This window comes from Neolamprologus multifasciatus, chromosome 3, assembly GCF_963576455.1.
Source record: "Neolamprologus multifasciatus chromosome 3, fNeoMul1.2, whole genome shotgun sequence".
Classification (NCBI taxonomy): domain Eukaryota; kingdom Metazoa; phylum Chordata; class Actinopteri; order Cichliformes; family Cichlidae; genus Neolamprologus; species Neolamprologus multifasciatus.
In genome coordinates, this window is record NC_140441.1 from 8402799 (window position 1) to 8418429 (window position 15631).

At 38.4% G+C, this 15631-nt stretch overlaps 2 protein-coding genes across 3 annotated transcripts; both read left to right on the forward strand.

The window, feature by feature from the left end:
• Window positions 1–1221: 1221 nt before the first annotated feature.
• Window positions 1222–6369, forward strand: LOC146521412 (high affinity immunoglobulin gamma Fc receptor I-like). Of its 2 annotated transcripts, XM_085155116.1 has the most exons (7): window positions 1222–1452; window positions 1593–1856; window positions 1936–2181; window positions 2268–2426; window positions 2566–2667; window positions 3918–3996; window positions 4246–6369. In XM_085155116.1, the coding sequence occupies exons 1-7, from the start codon at window positions 1377–1379 to the stop codon at window positions 4250–4252; spliced, it is 933 nt and encodes a 310-aa protein (XP_085011242.1). In that variant the 5' UTR covers window positions 1222–1376; the 3' UTR covers window positions 4253–6369. The 2 variants fall into 2 exon arrangements, with proteins under 2 accessions (XP_085011242.1, XP_085011241.1); XM_085155115.1 differs by lacking the exon at window positions 4246–6369 and having other exon boundaries at window positions 3918–4217.
• Window positions 6370–11661: 5292 nt separating this feature from the next.
• LOC146521413 (programmed cell death 1 ligand 1-like) lies at window positions 11662–14554 on the forward strand. The gene is made up of 3 exons (XM_085155258.1): window positions 11662–11899; window positions 13355–13717; window positions 13871–14554. Exons 1-3 carry the CDS (start codon window positions 11830–11832, stop codon window positions 14089–14091), a joined length of 654 nt encoding a protein of 217 aa, XP_085011384.1. The 5' UTR covers window positions 11662–11829; the 3' UTR covers window positions 14092–14554.
• Window positions 14555–15631: the final 1077 nt, after the last annotated feature.

Sequence of the window (15631 nt, forward strand, 5' to 3'; positions counted from 1 at the left end):
TTCAGATGACCCCAAAGATAAAAGTCTAAGGGGGTCAGATCGGGAGAACTTGGGGGCCATTCAACTGGCCCACGATGACCAATCCATTTTCCAGGAAACTGTTCATATAGGAATGCTCGGACCTGGCACCCATAATGTGGTAGTGCACCATCTTGCTGGAAAAACTCAGGGAACGTGGCAGCTTCAGTGCACAAAGAGGGAAACACATCATCATGTAGCAATTTCAAATATCCAGTGGCCTTGAGGTTTCCATTGATGAAGAATGGACCCACTATCGTTGTACCCCATATACCACACCAAACCATCACTTTTGTTGTTCCAACAGTCTTGGAGGGATCCATCCAATGTGGGTCAGTGTCAGACCAATAGCGGTGGTTTTGTTTGTAAACTTCACCATTCACATAAAAGTTTGCCTCATCACTGAACAAAATCTTCTGCGTGAACTGAGGGTCCTGTTCCAATTTTTGTTTTGCCCATTCTGCAAATTCTGTACGCCGATCTGGGTCATCCTCGTTGAGATGCTGCAGTAGCTGGAGTTTGTAAGGGTGCCATTTGTGAGTAGCTAATATCCGCCGAAGGGATGTTCGACTAATGCCACTCTCCAGTGACATGCAGCGAGTGCTACGCTGTGGGCTCTTGCTGAATGAAGCTAGGACAGCCACTGATGTTTCTTCATTAGTGACAGTTTTCTTGTGTCCATATTTTGGCAAATCCAACACTGAACCAGTTTCACGAAACTTAGCAAGCAGTTTGCTGACTGTAGCATGGGAGATGGGTGGTCTCGTAGGGTGTCTTGCATTGAAATCTGCTGCAATGACCCGGTTACTGCGTTCACCAGATAGCAACACAATTTCGATCCGCTCCTCACGTGTTAACCTCTTCGACATGTCAATGGCTGTGAACAAAGAGAAACTTGTAAATAACTCATGAAAGAATAAAGTTACGTTGAAACAAAGCACCCCATTGTTTTTCTTGTGAGATTACCAATAAGTTTGATGTGTCACATGGCCCTCTTCCTATTGAAAAAACAAAAGTTGTATCCAAGATGGCCGACTTCTAAATGGCCACCATGGTCACCACCCATCTTGAGGAGTTTGCCCCCTCACATATACTAATGTGCCACAAACAGGACTTTAATATCACCAACCATTCCCATGTTATTACGGTGTATCCATATAAATGGCCCACCCTGTAGATTGTACTACAAGCTGTTTTTTGAGATACATATTAGAGTAGAAGTGCATGAAGTCCAAATGGATCTGCTGTTTTTCCTTTTTGTTTTGTTTTGGATTTTTTTAGCTTTAGCTGAAAATGAGCACATATATCGGAGATAAGAGTTTGTGTGTTTGTCAGCTGTTTGTGTGGCGTTGTTCTTTATGTTCACCTCAAATCAACCTGATTGTCATTTCTCTTTAGTTCTGATCTCACTGCTGAGCTGCACAACAAACCAAGGTCAGTAACCTTCTTCTGTCACAGTTTAAACCTGAGAAATGCTCACTGATATGACCTGATTGGTTTCATCTTTGCAGTTCTAACAAAAATATATCAGTTTTTTTGTTTGTTTGTTTGTTTTGTTATTTTAACCCTCACAGCTCGTCTGACTGTGAGTCCCAGCAGCTCTCAGTTTTTTAAAGGAGATTTTGTGTCTCTGAGCTGTGAGGAGGACGACAGCTCTGCTGGATGGACTGTGAAAAGAAGCACAACAGCAACTATGATCACTCTTTGTGGAACGGAATGGGGAACACCAGCTGGTTCTTCCTGTAACATCAGCTCCATTTCAACATCTGACAGTGGACTTTACTGGTGTGAATCCAAAAATAGAGCAAGTAACAAGATGATCTCTATCACAGTCACTGGTAAGCTGAGTGTGTGGAGTTAGTGTTGATGAAGCTGTGTGTAAATGGATGAAATGCTGTAGTTTGTCTCTGTGTTGAGGTGGATCAGTGATCCTGCAGAGTCCTGTCCTCCCTGTGATGGAGGGAGATGACGTCACTCTGCTCTGTAAAACAAAGACCACTCCCTCCAACCTCCCAGCTGCTTTCTATAAAGATGGCTCCCTCATCAGGAAGCAGCCTACAGGTCACATGACCATCCAGCATGTTTCCAGGTCTGATGAAGGCCTCTACAAGTGTGACATCAGCGGTCATGGAGAGTCTCCATCCAGCTGGATCACTGTCACAGGTGACACACTCACCTGTCTGTGTTTCTGCAGCTTTCAACATTCACAATGTGACGACAACTTAATGACTGTGTTTGCTTTATTTTAGAGAGAAACACCACCACACCTCCACCTACATCCACACCTCCTCCATCACTCTCTCCTCCTGTTCTCTTTGTGTTGCCATCCGTTGTATCAGTCTATGTTGTGGTTCTACTGGTGTTACTGGTTCTGCTGGTGAAACGATGTGTTCACAGGAAACCTGAAGGTGAGACTTTCTGATTTTCCATGTCTGAGTTTGTTCGGTAGAATAAAGTTCACATTTATATCACAGTAACAACTTTCTTAAATGCAATCTCTGTTTACATATTTTAATTTATATTATTGATCACTTTGAATCATTTCAGCAGATCAAGAACAAACTGGAGAAGATGACATCCTTACTGACGTCATGTGCAGTATAATCAACATATCAAAAAATCAACAAGCGCCAATCAGAGAAATCCGAGGTAGTGGGCTCGTCTTCCAATATAGGAAGTTTTTAAGCAGGTTTCATCCGATTCGACTTGTGATTTTACACACACAGTTTCTCACATGCTGGTGACCTTGTGGCTTAAATGGCATTTCCTATCTATTTGGTCATCGATTTTAATAAAACTACCCAAATATCTGTTAGGAGGCATTGCCAGGAAGGCCACTGAGTGGGTAGATTTCCTTTTAGAAGGACTTTCATGCAGCTTTACAATGTGAACAAATTTATGGAAAGTAGGAGTGAAGATAGTTAAGGAACTGGAAATGTTTGAGAATGTGTGTTTTGATCATAGTTTGGATGATGAATAAAATCTCTGATTTTTTCCTCTTCAAATGTGTCAGGCACACAGTTGAATATGAAGGTAGAATAAGATTAACACTGTTGCTGACTTTGATGATATGATTATGGGAACATTATGGGACATATGAGGGAAGTTCAGAAGTGTAAAAATGTGGACTGTTGTAACAGTAAAACAAGCAAACAAAACTTGCTAAGTGTAGTTATGAACTTGTTTCCTTTGTCTGAAAATAGGTCAACTTAGTCAGTTCTAATTGCCTTAAGTGTCACACTGTGAGTGTTGTTCACTGTGAGCTGGACTGTGTGTTTGTGGTCTGTGGTTAACTGAAGCTAACAGCTCTGCAGTCGTCCAGCATCCCGTTTCTGATAGAAAGAAAACACTTCAGCTGCAGGTGTTTCAACGCAGAGCTGTTCATTTTAAAATTAATTTAAAAGCATTTCCCAGTCTCTGTAACGAATCTGACGTCTATAACGTTGATAATTTAGTAGTTTCTGTACCATCCTGACACGTTGAGCACATGCATTAATCATGTTGATGATTCCAGTTAACTGTAGTCTGAAGCTGCTTCTCACTGCAGTTTGTTCTAGTTTGGACAGTATGGTTATGCTGTGAGAAAGTGTGAAAGCTTTGTGCTGAAGTGAAGCAAGTCAGTCTGTACTGAAAGCAGTAGCAGCTTTGTGGTCGTCCGCTTTTCTTTTTCACAGAAACACCCTTCAGCTTCATGTGGCCAATCTTTTTTTTTTCATAGCAGTGGCATTAAGATAAAAAAAAGTATGAAATGCTGCTGTGGTTTTTTAAAGTTGTCGCTTCTTCTCTTCATGATGCAACATTAGGGTAGAAAGTTTCCCACAGCTCTGCTATAGTATAAAAGTTGTGCAGTTGTTATACCTGCTGTAATTTCACATAATTCTGATTGTTTACTTCTGCAGAGACGGATTCAGATGCAGTCTACTCAGCAGTGAAACATGACAGTTATGGACAAAAAACTATCAGAACAAGGAGGGCCAGGTACGACTTCTCTTTAACTTTAACGTTGGACAGGGACAAGCTAGCTGCTCACCCTGTTTCCAGCAATAATGCTTAGCTAAGCTAAAAAAAAAAGAACAACACACGATTGAAGCTCAGAGCTCTGACCCAGTTCACACTTCAAATGCAAATGTAAATAAGAGGCATCAAGGTCTTGATTGAACTACAAAGCTTGCAATCATGTTTCCTGTTGTTTTTTGTTTTTTTTTAACTTTGTGTGTTTGTGTTCAGACTTTAAACCAGAGCCAGACGTTGTGTACTCTTCACTGAAGTTGTCAACCAGTCCAACCACTGACGTCCAGCAGCTGGTCTCTAACTGGGCCCCACCACACGTTAAAAAAATATTTTTATTCTTTATGCTTTTGTAGAATAGAACAGAGTATAATAGAATGCAATGGAATAGAATAATCCTTTGATTGTCCCACAAAGGGAAATTTGGTTGTAACAGCAGCAAGAAAGACATTGTAGTCATTCAGTGTGTCTAACAGAGCTCTTATATCTATCTATCTATCTATCTATCTATCTATCTATCTATCTATCTATCTATCTATCTATCTATCTATCTATCTATCTATCTATCTATCTATCTATCTATCTATCTATCTATCTATCTATCTATCTATCTTTTTACTAGAATCAGTTTATGTAGTGAGGTCTGCACCCATTAATTTATGCCCACCACAGCATCATTCAGGTTGAGGTCTAGACGCTGATGCTCATATATGACTCTAGTCTAGAGTATATTAATATACAGAGAAGTTTGTGGTAGCCTCAATTACTTTCAGGTGGCCCATTCCCGTCACTGAAACACAAGCCAAAAATCATCGCCCCTCCACCACTGCGGACAGTACAGTGTGATGTATTTGTGATGATATCCTGCGTTTGGTTTTATCCAGACATAGTGCTCTACATTGTGTCAGATATTTTCCTTGAGTAGTTCTTTGGGTTTAATAAAGAAAGTCAAATGGAAAGTTTGGCTGGTTTGGTTCTGGCTGATACACACTTGTGTTTATTGTGAAAAATGAATGAATCCCAAAATGAGTTAAACTGTAACCACATACATCAAACAGCAGGAACTCAATTCAGTGGCTGTAAAACAAACTTCCAAAAGTAGTTAAATTTGACCTTTACTCTATTTATTTGGATTAAGGATTGAATATACAGAAATGTATTTGGTAGCATTTAATGCTCCTCTTCCATGGAAATATAGCCTATGTAGTATCACACTCAGGACTTCCCCATGAAGACAAAGAAGTGTTTTATTGTATGAAATCCTTCAAACTTATGACCCAGGCTGGACTTCATTCTGGATCACAGCACAGAGCTCCTCCTTTCAAACTTCTCAGTGAATTTACAAAGGGACACGACTCAGAGTTGAAGTCTGCTTCTACCTACTGGCAACACTGAGTATTACAGCAGGGCAGCTGCTTTGTAAATGCCAGCAATATAACCTCTTAACATCCAGTTGAAAACATTAATATGAATAATACAGTGTTATTGATGTAAGCTTTTCATGTAAAAACTGTGGAAGATTTTCAGTTAATTTCCACACAGCATATCTTTTTAAACTGTGGGAGACACAATCCCATGATAGCAGCTGAAGGAAGTTAGAACCCAGAATTTTGTAGGCTTAATGCAACAGTGCTCATAAAAACTCCATCACAAACTCATGTAATGATGTTGCTCTATATTGTTTCTTCTTGCTTCAATAATGTAGAAATATTACTCTTTGAAAGACGATAAAACATAGGTATTAATATTCATATCTTTAGTCTGAAAGTGCAGTCATGAATTTAAATATCCTTCCAATATTTATGAATTTTCTTCTCTTCCAGCTTTGGCGTACTATGATATACCAATATACATAAAATGCAATTAGGGATCTAAATCTATTTGACACGGCAATATGCCAAATTACAAAAGAACTGAAACTCTGTGGAAACAGGTCTTATGCAAAAAAAAAAAAAAGATTGAAATTGAGAATCCAGCTAAAGCCATCTGTAAAGGATGAGACTGTGTGATTTTTATATGTGTAAAGTTCAAAGCAAAGGGCATCAGACTAAACATTTGTGTACAAAGAGTAAAATGATGAGTCAGGTGATCATGGGACTGAACAACAGGTTCTCTTATTTTAAAGCACTGAGCCATGAAAATGCCATGATGTCCAACATTTAAGAACAGTGAGGATGTTTAAACAGAAGCCTGTGTTATAAGGTCACCTGGACTCATCTGGCGGTATAAATCTCTGTGTTGCCAACATATCAATGCAAGGATATGTGAGTTATTAAAATATTTCCAAAAAATATTTATTACAACCTGATGAGGAAGCCCTTAAACAAAGACTGGCCACAGCCTGTTTCAGGACCACTATAGAAATATAAACTCATAAAAAGTCACAAAGAATAAGGAAATGTGTGTTTGATCAGTTATATTTTTATTGTAACAATACATTGTGCCAGAGAAAATTTGGCAATTTTCTGATGGTTTCAACCCACATACTCAACTCTGCTATTTAACCCACAAATCTATTTACCTTACACTTATGAGATAAATTAAAGGGAAATAAAGAGGTAATACAACAAGCCCACTCACAGGGCGATCCGCGATAGCTAGCTAACTGAGATTTGCTGTGTTAATGCGGTTATGATATTAACGTCCTTTTAATAGGATTAACGCTGACGGTACTAATTTTAATATTAAGTGACTCTTATTGATGCTTGTATCCATGTTAAGATTTAAAGTCAAATATCTTGCTCGAGTGGCAACATTGAAGGGTAGCATTTCAATAATCTGTGAATCATAGTGTTCCAGTCAGTCATCAGTGTGTCTCTGCACAGCTGTAATTAAAATGTGTTCAGAGGGCCTCAGTGTCTGAATGGTTCCAGTTCAGCTCCATAACAGCAGCGTCCCTGGTTTGATTCTTTAGTTTCACATCATACTCATCAGTGAGGTAAGCAAGATTTTATTTATACAGGGAAATATTAAAAAGTGCTTCACAACCAAAAATACTAAAAACATGACACCCAAAAGAAAGCTTTAACTACTAAGACATTAAAAGATTGAATGAACCACTTACTGGTTATTTGAATTTGTTCATTAACAAAATCACAGCTCATCAACACCAGACTGAGGGAATCTTTGACACTGACAGATGTTTGGTTAACTGCTGATTTTAGGTCTGAATGTGACACAAATCTTTCTAAACGATTGGCCCAATTTTAGAGACAAAGCCAGGACATGTGTTATTTGAATCGGTTCCAGTGTTCATTCTGTTTGAACTAGTGAAGATAGATTCTACATTTAGTTTTTTTTAAACCTCTAGACCCAGAAGAGCTTATTATCTGGGTTTGTCAGCTGTTTGTGTGGATTTCTTCTTTATCTTCAGCTCAAATCAACCTAAATGTCATTTCTCTTTAGTTCTGATCTCACTGCTGAGCTGCACAACAAACCAAGGTCAGTAATCTTCTTCTGTCACAGTTTAACCCTGAGAAATGCTCACTGATATGACCTGATTGGGTTCATCTTTGCAGTTCTAACAAAAAAATATCCGTTTTTTGGGGGGTTTTTTTGTTTGTTTTGTTATTTTAACCCTCACAGCTCGTCTGACTGTGAGTCCCAGCAGCTCTCAGTTTTTTAAAGGAGACTTTGTGTCTCTGAGCTGTGAGGAGGACGACAGCTCTGCTGGATGGACTGTGAAAAGAAGCACAACAACAACTATGATCACTCTTTGTGGAACGGAATGGGGAACACCAGCTGGTTCTTCCTGTAACATCAGCTCCATTTCAACATCTGACAGTGGACTTTACTGGTGTGAATCCAAAAATAGAGCAAGTAACAAGATGATCTCTATCACAGTCACTGGTAAGCTGAACACACCACCACACCTCCACCTACATCCACACCTCCACCATCACTCTCTCCTCCGGTTCTCTCTATGTTGTCATGTGTTGGATCAGTCTGTGTTGTGGTTCTACTGGTGTTACTGGTTCTGCTGGTGAGACGATGTGTTCACAGGAAACCTGAAGGTGAGACTCAGACTTCCTGATCTTTCACGTCTAAGTTTGTTTAGTAGAATAAAGTTCACATTCATTAAAATCACAGTAACAACTTTGTTAAATGTAATCTCTGTTTTAATTTATGTTATTATTCATTTTGGAAAATTTCAGCAGATCGAGAAGAATCTGGAAAAGATGACATCATCACTCATGTCGTGTACAACATTATCAAGCTATCACATCATCCACAGCCAATCAGACCAAGCAGAGGTAATATTCTGATACTCAACATGTCTGCTGAGTGGTTAGATTTGCTTTTTATTTAATTTTTGTGAATCTTTACAGTGTGGAAACATTTGTGGAAACTAGGAATGAAATATTGTAGAAACAAGAAACAAGAAAATTTGCATCATCAGAATAATGATGAACACATTTTCTCTGATCTTTTCCTCTTCAAACATCTCAGACTGAGTTTAGTGTGATCTTGATCTTCATGGAGATTGTTCTGTCTCTGATAAGATGGATTATCAGGACATTACAGAACATGTGAGGGATGGCATGAGTGCTTGAGGCGTTGCTTGCTGTTGGTGTGATTTGGCGTTTTATAAATAAAACTGAATTGAATTGATCAGCAATGTATAAATGTGGATTGTAATAGTAAGACATTACATTTAAATAAGTATGGTGTGGGAATAAAGAAAATATTTTACTGCTAAACATAGCTTTCATCAACAGCATTGCATTAAAATGTTTATTAAAGCCACTGGCATTAGACTAAAACTTTTATTAAAGGTGCGGCTATCATCTTATACACACATTGCAAATAGTGCTCATGAAGACTTGATGCTCAGTCTATTTAAGGTCTTAAGCTTCATTTGGCGCGATGTCCCGATGATCCACTGTGTAAGTGACTTGGAGCAGCAGAAGGTTAAAAGCATACACGCTTACAAACACAAATGATTTTAAAAGATAGGCCAGGCCGAAGGCCTGGAATTCATTTAACTTCTAACTGCATTTGAGTTTGCCTAGTAACAAGTGACAGAAGAAGAGTCAAGAAAATTGTAAGTCCCCAGGGACCATCTGAAGGGCGAAACAAACTGCCATGAAGAATGTGATGAAAAGAGGAACTTCTCTGTCTGTTTTTAGCTTTCTAGTAACCATTAACTGTAACTGATGCATGTTATATTCTTATCTGACGCATGAAGGGCCTGATATATTAAAAGCATTCTGAAGGGTATTTTTGGGCGGAGACTTATGCTGAGTGTGTTGCAGTGTACATCTCCCCACACGTGTGTTCAATGTGTTCATTGTTTGACCAAACTCTTTTGGACCATTGTTGCTTTGTACTCATCCTCAATATTTGGAATATCGGGTTTGGTCATATATGTGTTTAACTCTACTTACTGATTGTTGTTCACTGTGAGCTGGACTGTGTGTTTGTGGTCTGTGGTTGAAGCTAACAGCTCTGCAGTCGTCCAGCATCCTGTTTCTGATAGAAAGAAAATACTTCAGCTGCAGGTGTTTCAGCACAGAGCTGTTCATTTTAAAAACACATCTCCAAGGACATGGAGACATCATTTGGAAAATGATTTCTTTAAACTCTGTTCACAGACCATCATGAATTCAAAGTGAATAATTTCATCAAGGACGTCTTTTTATAGTTTTATGATGCTAACATTTTAGATCCAGTCTTTCTCATTCTCCAAAATGAAAATCAGAATCTGGCTTTAATAAAGTTTAGAATTATCTTGTTCTTTATGGCATGTCGACCAGATACATTCATCCTGCTGATGATTCTAGTTTACAGTAGTCTGAAGATAGTGAAACTTCTCAACACAGTGTCTCTTGGTTTGGCCAGTAATAGTGTTGATGTTGTGAAGGTCTTTGCTCTGTGGTGAAGTGCATCAGTGTGCACTGAAAGCAGATGTTTGCAGCTTTGTGGTTGTCCTCTTTTCTCTTTCACAGAAACATCCTTCAGTTTCATGTGGTCAGTTTCATAGCAGAGATGTTAAGATAAGAAAAGCGTGTGAAGCTGCTGCTGTTTATAAAACCTATTGCTTAATTTCTACACTGTGCAACATTATGAATAAACACAATCTTTGCAATAATATGACAGTCATACAGATTTTGTACAATGTCAAAGGTGTTTTATTTTGCAGAGAGTTACTCAGCTGCAGTCTACTCAGCAGTGAAAACTGAAGATGTGAGTAATGGACGAACAGCCATCAGAGCCAGGAGGACCAGGTACAGCCGCTCTTTATCTTTAACTTTAAACAGAGCCAAGCTAGCTGCTCCCCCTGCTCACCATCATGCTAAGCTAAGCTAATAGCATCATATCTCGAGCTCAGTCTGAACTGGGACTGTGTGTGATGCAGAGAGGTGGAGATTGGAGGTCTTGATTGAACTACAAAGCTTTTAATCATGTTTCCTGTTGTTTGAACTGTGTGTGTTTGTGTTCAGACTTTAAACCAGAGCCAGGCGTTGTCTACTCTTCACTGAAGTAGTCCACCAGTCCAACCACTGATGCCCAGCTGCTGGCCTCTAAATGGTTCCCCCAGCACTTCAGACCAGAGGATATCCACAAGTTAACAATATATATTTTTAATATGTTTTTATTTAACTTGTATACGTTATTTTATCTTATCTTTTACATGAATTTGCTCAAAAATTTAAAATGTGAACAGTAAACATGTTAAAATGTTCTGGTGACTGTGGTTCAGATGGTAATTTGATTGGTAGTTTGTCAGGTGATTCTTGGGCAGGATACTGAACTTTGAGCTTCCCCCAATGCATGCATATGAGTGTGTGTGTGTGAATATTACAATATTTATCCTTGCAATAACGTACGTGTAAACGAGATTTGCAATAGAAAGTGAAAGTGCTTTGAGTGTTCGTCTTGCGTGTTTTCCTCGTGTGATTCTGTGAGTCTAAAAAGATTTAAAACAGAAACTTAAATAAACATCAAACCACACCAGACTAAATTTGTGAATTCATGTGAATTAGAACCAACTTATTTTTCGACCACATCTCCTGAACCACCAATCTCCTGTTAAACCGCTCACCATTGAACTTTGAAATTACTAATAACTTTTAAATTATGCTGCCATCTGCTGGTTAATCTAAGTTTTACAGCAGAGCAGCTGCTTAATAAATGACAGCAGTTTAACAGCCAAACATCCAGCAGACGACATCAACCTACTTTGCACTATGGTTACATTTTACTCACATGCTAAAGAAGAGTTTCAGAAACTTAAATATGCCACATTTTAAATTGGTCCTTTGATGCATTTTCCAGTAGGCAAAAACATAAAGGTCAAAAGCTGATGAAAAAGGGATAAGGGATGCCATGCTGGATAATGGAGGACACTGGCAAAAGTAAAACCACAGAAAAATTAATCAGGAGGGATAAAACATGGTTATCACTATTTTTAAGTGTAGAAGTGAAAGAGGAGAAGTATCCATTGCAATGTCAAAGTACTAGAGTGGACACAAGGCAAAAGCTGGTCTTTAAATCCGCTGCAGTAAAGAATTTAAGGCAAACAGGTAACCATGTCAACAGGAGAGACTCCGCCTCTGGGCAGGGCCAAACAAGGAAACCAGACAACCTCAATCTCTTCTTCACCTGCAGGAGTGGAGAGAGACAGAAACAGATATAAAGAGGGAGAAACAGCAGGTGGCCATGACAAGAACAATATAGATACCTGCTATCACACTCACAGACTTTCAGCTTCCTTTATCAGATTTTAAACTCAGGGATTCTGTGATTCTTGAAAAATACCACCATCTTTTGGATATTTATCGCACTTTAAATGAAGAAGCAATGTCTGCTGTAACGTCTGCATCTCTCTGCCTGACTTTACTGTCTGTCTGCCTCTTGTTTGTCTCTGCAGGTGAGATTGAATTTCTGATTGATAAAATAATACCTCTTTAAGAATTCTGTTCATGGTTTAAAAAAGTGTGTTTAACTGGCCTGTATGACCTGCCAGATATGCCTAAAGTTAAAGAGTTAAAGCTTAATTATGACTGTTCCTGCTCCAGAGCAGTTTCAGTAAACACTGTGATTCACAAAGAAATGTGGCTTTCTTCCAGGAGGAGCTGAGTCATTTAACAGCATTAACACTCTGTTTACCCGAGCTTGTCCTCTCCTCCTGCTACACCTGCTTCATTTCCTCATACCTACAGGTCATGTCAAAGTTCACATCAGAGCACATATCTGCTCATCTGCACAAGTTTGTGTTTTTCAAGCATAACGAGTCAGGTTGAATCAGTTCTTGCACAGCAGTCTGTCATTAGCACAAGGATGGGCGCAGTAATCAGTTGGCAGAAAAATAATCTTTCATAAAAGCTCCTCATTGGGACAAAAAGTTATTATTTTTGAACTAACTACATGACCTTACCTTTCACTATTCACAGAAAAGTGTCACTGAAATTCAAACAGCATTTAGTAGCTAGAACAGATATTTAAAGATGTAAAACTTGAATTTAGTAGACTTCGGTGCAAGATTCCAGATTAATACTCCATTATCAGTCGTTTGAGTGAAGCACAAATGGTTCTGAGCTTTACTGCCTACCTTTGCAAGCGAGATTCATTAGGATTCCCTTGCAAAGATAGGCCAAAAAACCTAAAACCTGAGTCATAAAGGTGATTTGATGGAGGTCATCAACTTTCTCTTTTAACTCTGGCTTCTTGATCAGTGCTCACTGGGCCTTTTCACATTAAAAAAAAAGAGTTGTTGGACTCTTTCACTCTTCTTCCACATAAAATGGATCAATTGAGTACTGCTGACCCCAAACACAGAAATGGATGGTTGACCACTTAGTGCAGCGCATCAGTGCACAGTAGACCTCCTCTGAAACTTGATATTTGAAATATGACACAACATTAACAGCTGGTTTCAAATCGAAAACGATCCCATTGGCTGATCAACATGGGTATAGGAATTATAATAGTTGATAGCCTGATTGAAGAGAAATGTATTTAAATGACTGAATATTATTAGTGTTAAATACCTACAAACAATCTGACCAACTTCAGAATATGCCTCCTGTCACTGCCACGGCAGAGATGTAAAAGAACTAGTGAAGACCAAGCTGTATTTATGAGTAATATAGAATTAAGAAACAGTTTGTGGTGCTGTCAGTACATTAAGTTCATTAAGTGAATTTAAATCACAAAGATAAAAAGTAATTCTTCAACAGACAGTCAGTCTTTAAATGAATGTGCCCCTTGTGTTTGTCTGAAGCAATTTACAGTAAAAAGCTCACTTATCTCGCAGTAGCTCCTAACTGTGTAGTGACTGGTTTTACTTGCATCTCTTTAACCGCTCTGTTGTTTCCTCTTTCAGACCAGAAAATCATCATAGCTGTGCCGGGACAGACGGTCACTCTTCCATGTCGAGCTCCAAACAGCGGCAACCCCATCATAGCTGCAGAGTGGAGCAGAGCTGACCTGGAGCAAAAATATGTCCTTTTTTACCGGGACGATAAGCTTGATACAGAAGAGCAGCATCCATCTTTTAAGAACCGGGTGGATCTGCAGGACAGACAGATGAAGGATGGAAACGTGTCTTTAATTCTGAAGGATGTGACGACTGCTGATGGTGGAACATACGAGTGTTGTGTCGTCCATGAAGTAAGAGAAGGTAGAAAGTTGTCCATTTTAAAGACTGAGCCCATCAGCGTCATCCAGCTAAAGGTTATTTCACCAGGTAAGTCAGTGGAATTGACTTTGGACACATTCAGTTATTGTCAGAGCTGTTTGGCTGTGAGCTGATAACTCAAAATGCATAAAAAGATGTTGCCTGTGATCAGAGGTGAAGCTTGTGTATACCTGACACCTCACACCTGTTTCTCACCTGCAGGTCAGCCAGGAGGACACGGAGAGGATGGAGCTGTTGGACTAACAGTTGTTATTGTGCTTTCTATAGTTCTTTTCGCAACTATAATTTACTACATAAAAATGACAGAAAATACAGAAGGAGAAAAAAACAGCACTTCCCAGACGAGCAGCAAGCTGAAACGCTCCACTCGTCCCACCTTCCGTAGCAAAAAGGCTCTGAAGACAGATGTGAGTTCACGGTGACGGGAATCCAGCAGACAGTAGTCAGCTGTAAACATCTAACTTATCTTGACTTTGTTTTTTTTATCCATCTTTGGAGTTTTTCTAGTTCGGATTGATGGCGTCTGGGAGTGGGTATGTCTAGTCTGCAAATAGTTAGAAATCAACCATCATAATAATAAGTTAAAATGACAGTTTTCATCGTTTTCCTTTGGGGAACACTGAAATCTCTTTGGAGCGCCTAAATGTTTTTCTATGAAGGAAAAGAGTTCTGTTTGTGAAGATCATGAGAACATTTCTGTAGTGAAGTTTCCTGTTTTATCAACTTCATCGGTTTTGATGCATTTTTTGTGCCTTTCCCCAGTTTATATCTATTGTGTTATTTTATTATTAATAAAGTGTGAACATGTGCTAATGTTGAGTGTGATTTCATAACTCCTGCTGTGAGGTTTTTGACTGTCTGTGAAGATGTTGGCTCATAATGAAAACTACACTCGTCACTCATTGTAAAATTTTGTTTATTTAATAACAATAATAATAATAATAATAATAATAATAATAATAATAATAATTATTATTATTATTATTATTATTATTATTATTGTTGTTGTTATTATTATTATTATTATTATTATTATTATTATTATTATTATTAATAATAATAATAATAATAATAAATAAATAATAATAAATATATCACATAATTATATTATGTGATATATTTATTACTCTTATTTCTTTCAGATCACAAAACCATGAACAGAAAAAAACCTGTGATAAAAGCATGGATGAAGGGGCAAAGACAGCACTTTTCAGTTGCAGTGAAAATAAAACAAATAAACAAAAAGAAAGAAAATTGAAAAAAAACCCACCAATGATAAAATCTAATCTGACTGCCTCTGTTACCTTTCTGGCAGTTCGACATTCTTTAGATTCCTACAGTTTATAATCTTGAGATCAAAAAAATGATGCAAGTATTTCCATCACAGTCGGATTAGAATCTGTTCACTGTAAAAAAAAAAAGTAAGTATTTGGGGAGGTGAACCTGAACTAGGTCAGTTCTGATAGATCAGAGAGTTACTGGATCTTATCTGACATCTGTTTCTGCCTGGTTACAGTTGATAAGTAAAGACAAAGAAAGATGTTTTGTCGTTGTGTGTTTTTTTGTTTTTTTTTTGTCAAACTTGTTTTGTGGACTCTCGCATGAAAATACTGCTCAAAACAATTAAAGAAGCACTTTAAAAATAGATCAGACGTCAAAGCTCATGCTAGACAGGTATATGATATGGAGTGGGTAGCGTGTTAAAATGATGTCACATAATTTCATGGAACTGAAACTTATCTAGTAGACTGAACTTAAAGAAACATCAAACATCAAGGTGAAAGGATTATGTGGAAGGCTGGTCCATTTTTCAGTAACTCAGACTGGTGCTCAGGTTGTATGGCTCCCATGTGCTTGTATGTCTACCTGACAACATTGGGTCATGCTAATGATGGATGGTGTCTCCTCCGAGACCTGGAACAAGGCATCACTGAGCTCCTGGATCATCTGAGGTGGACCGAA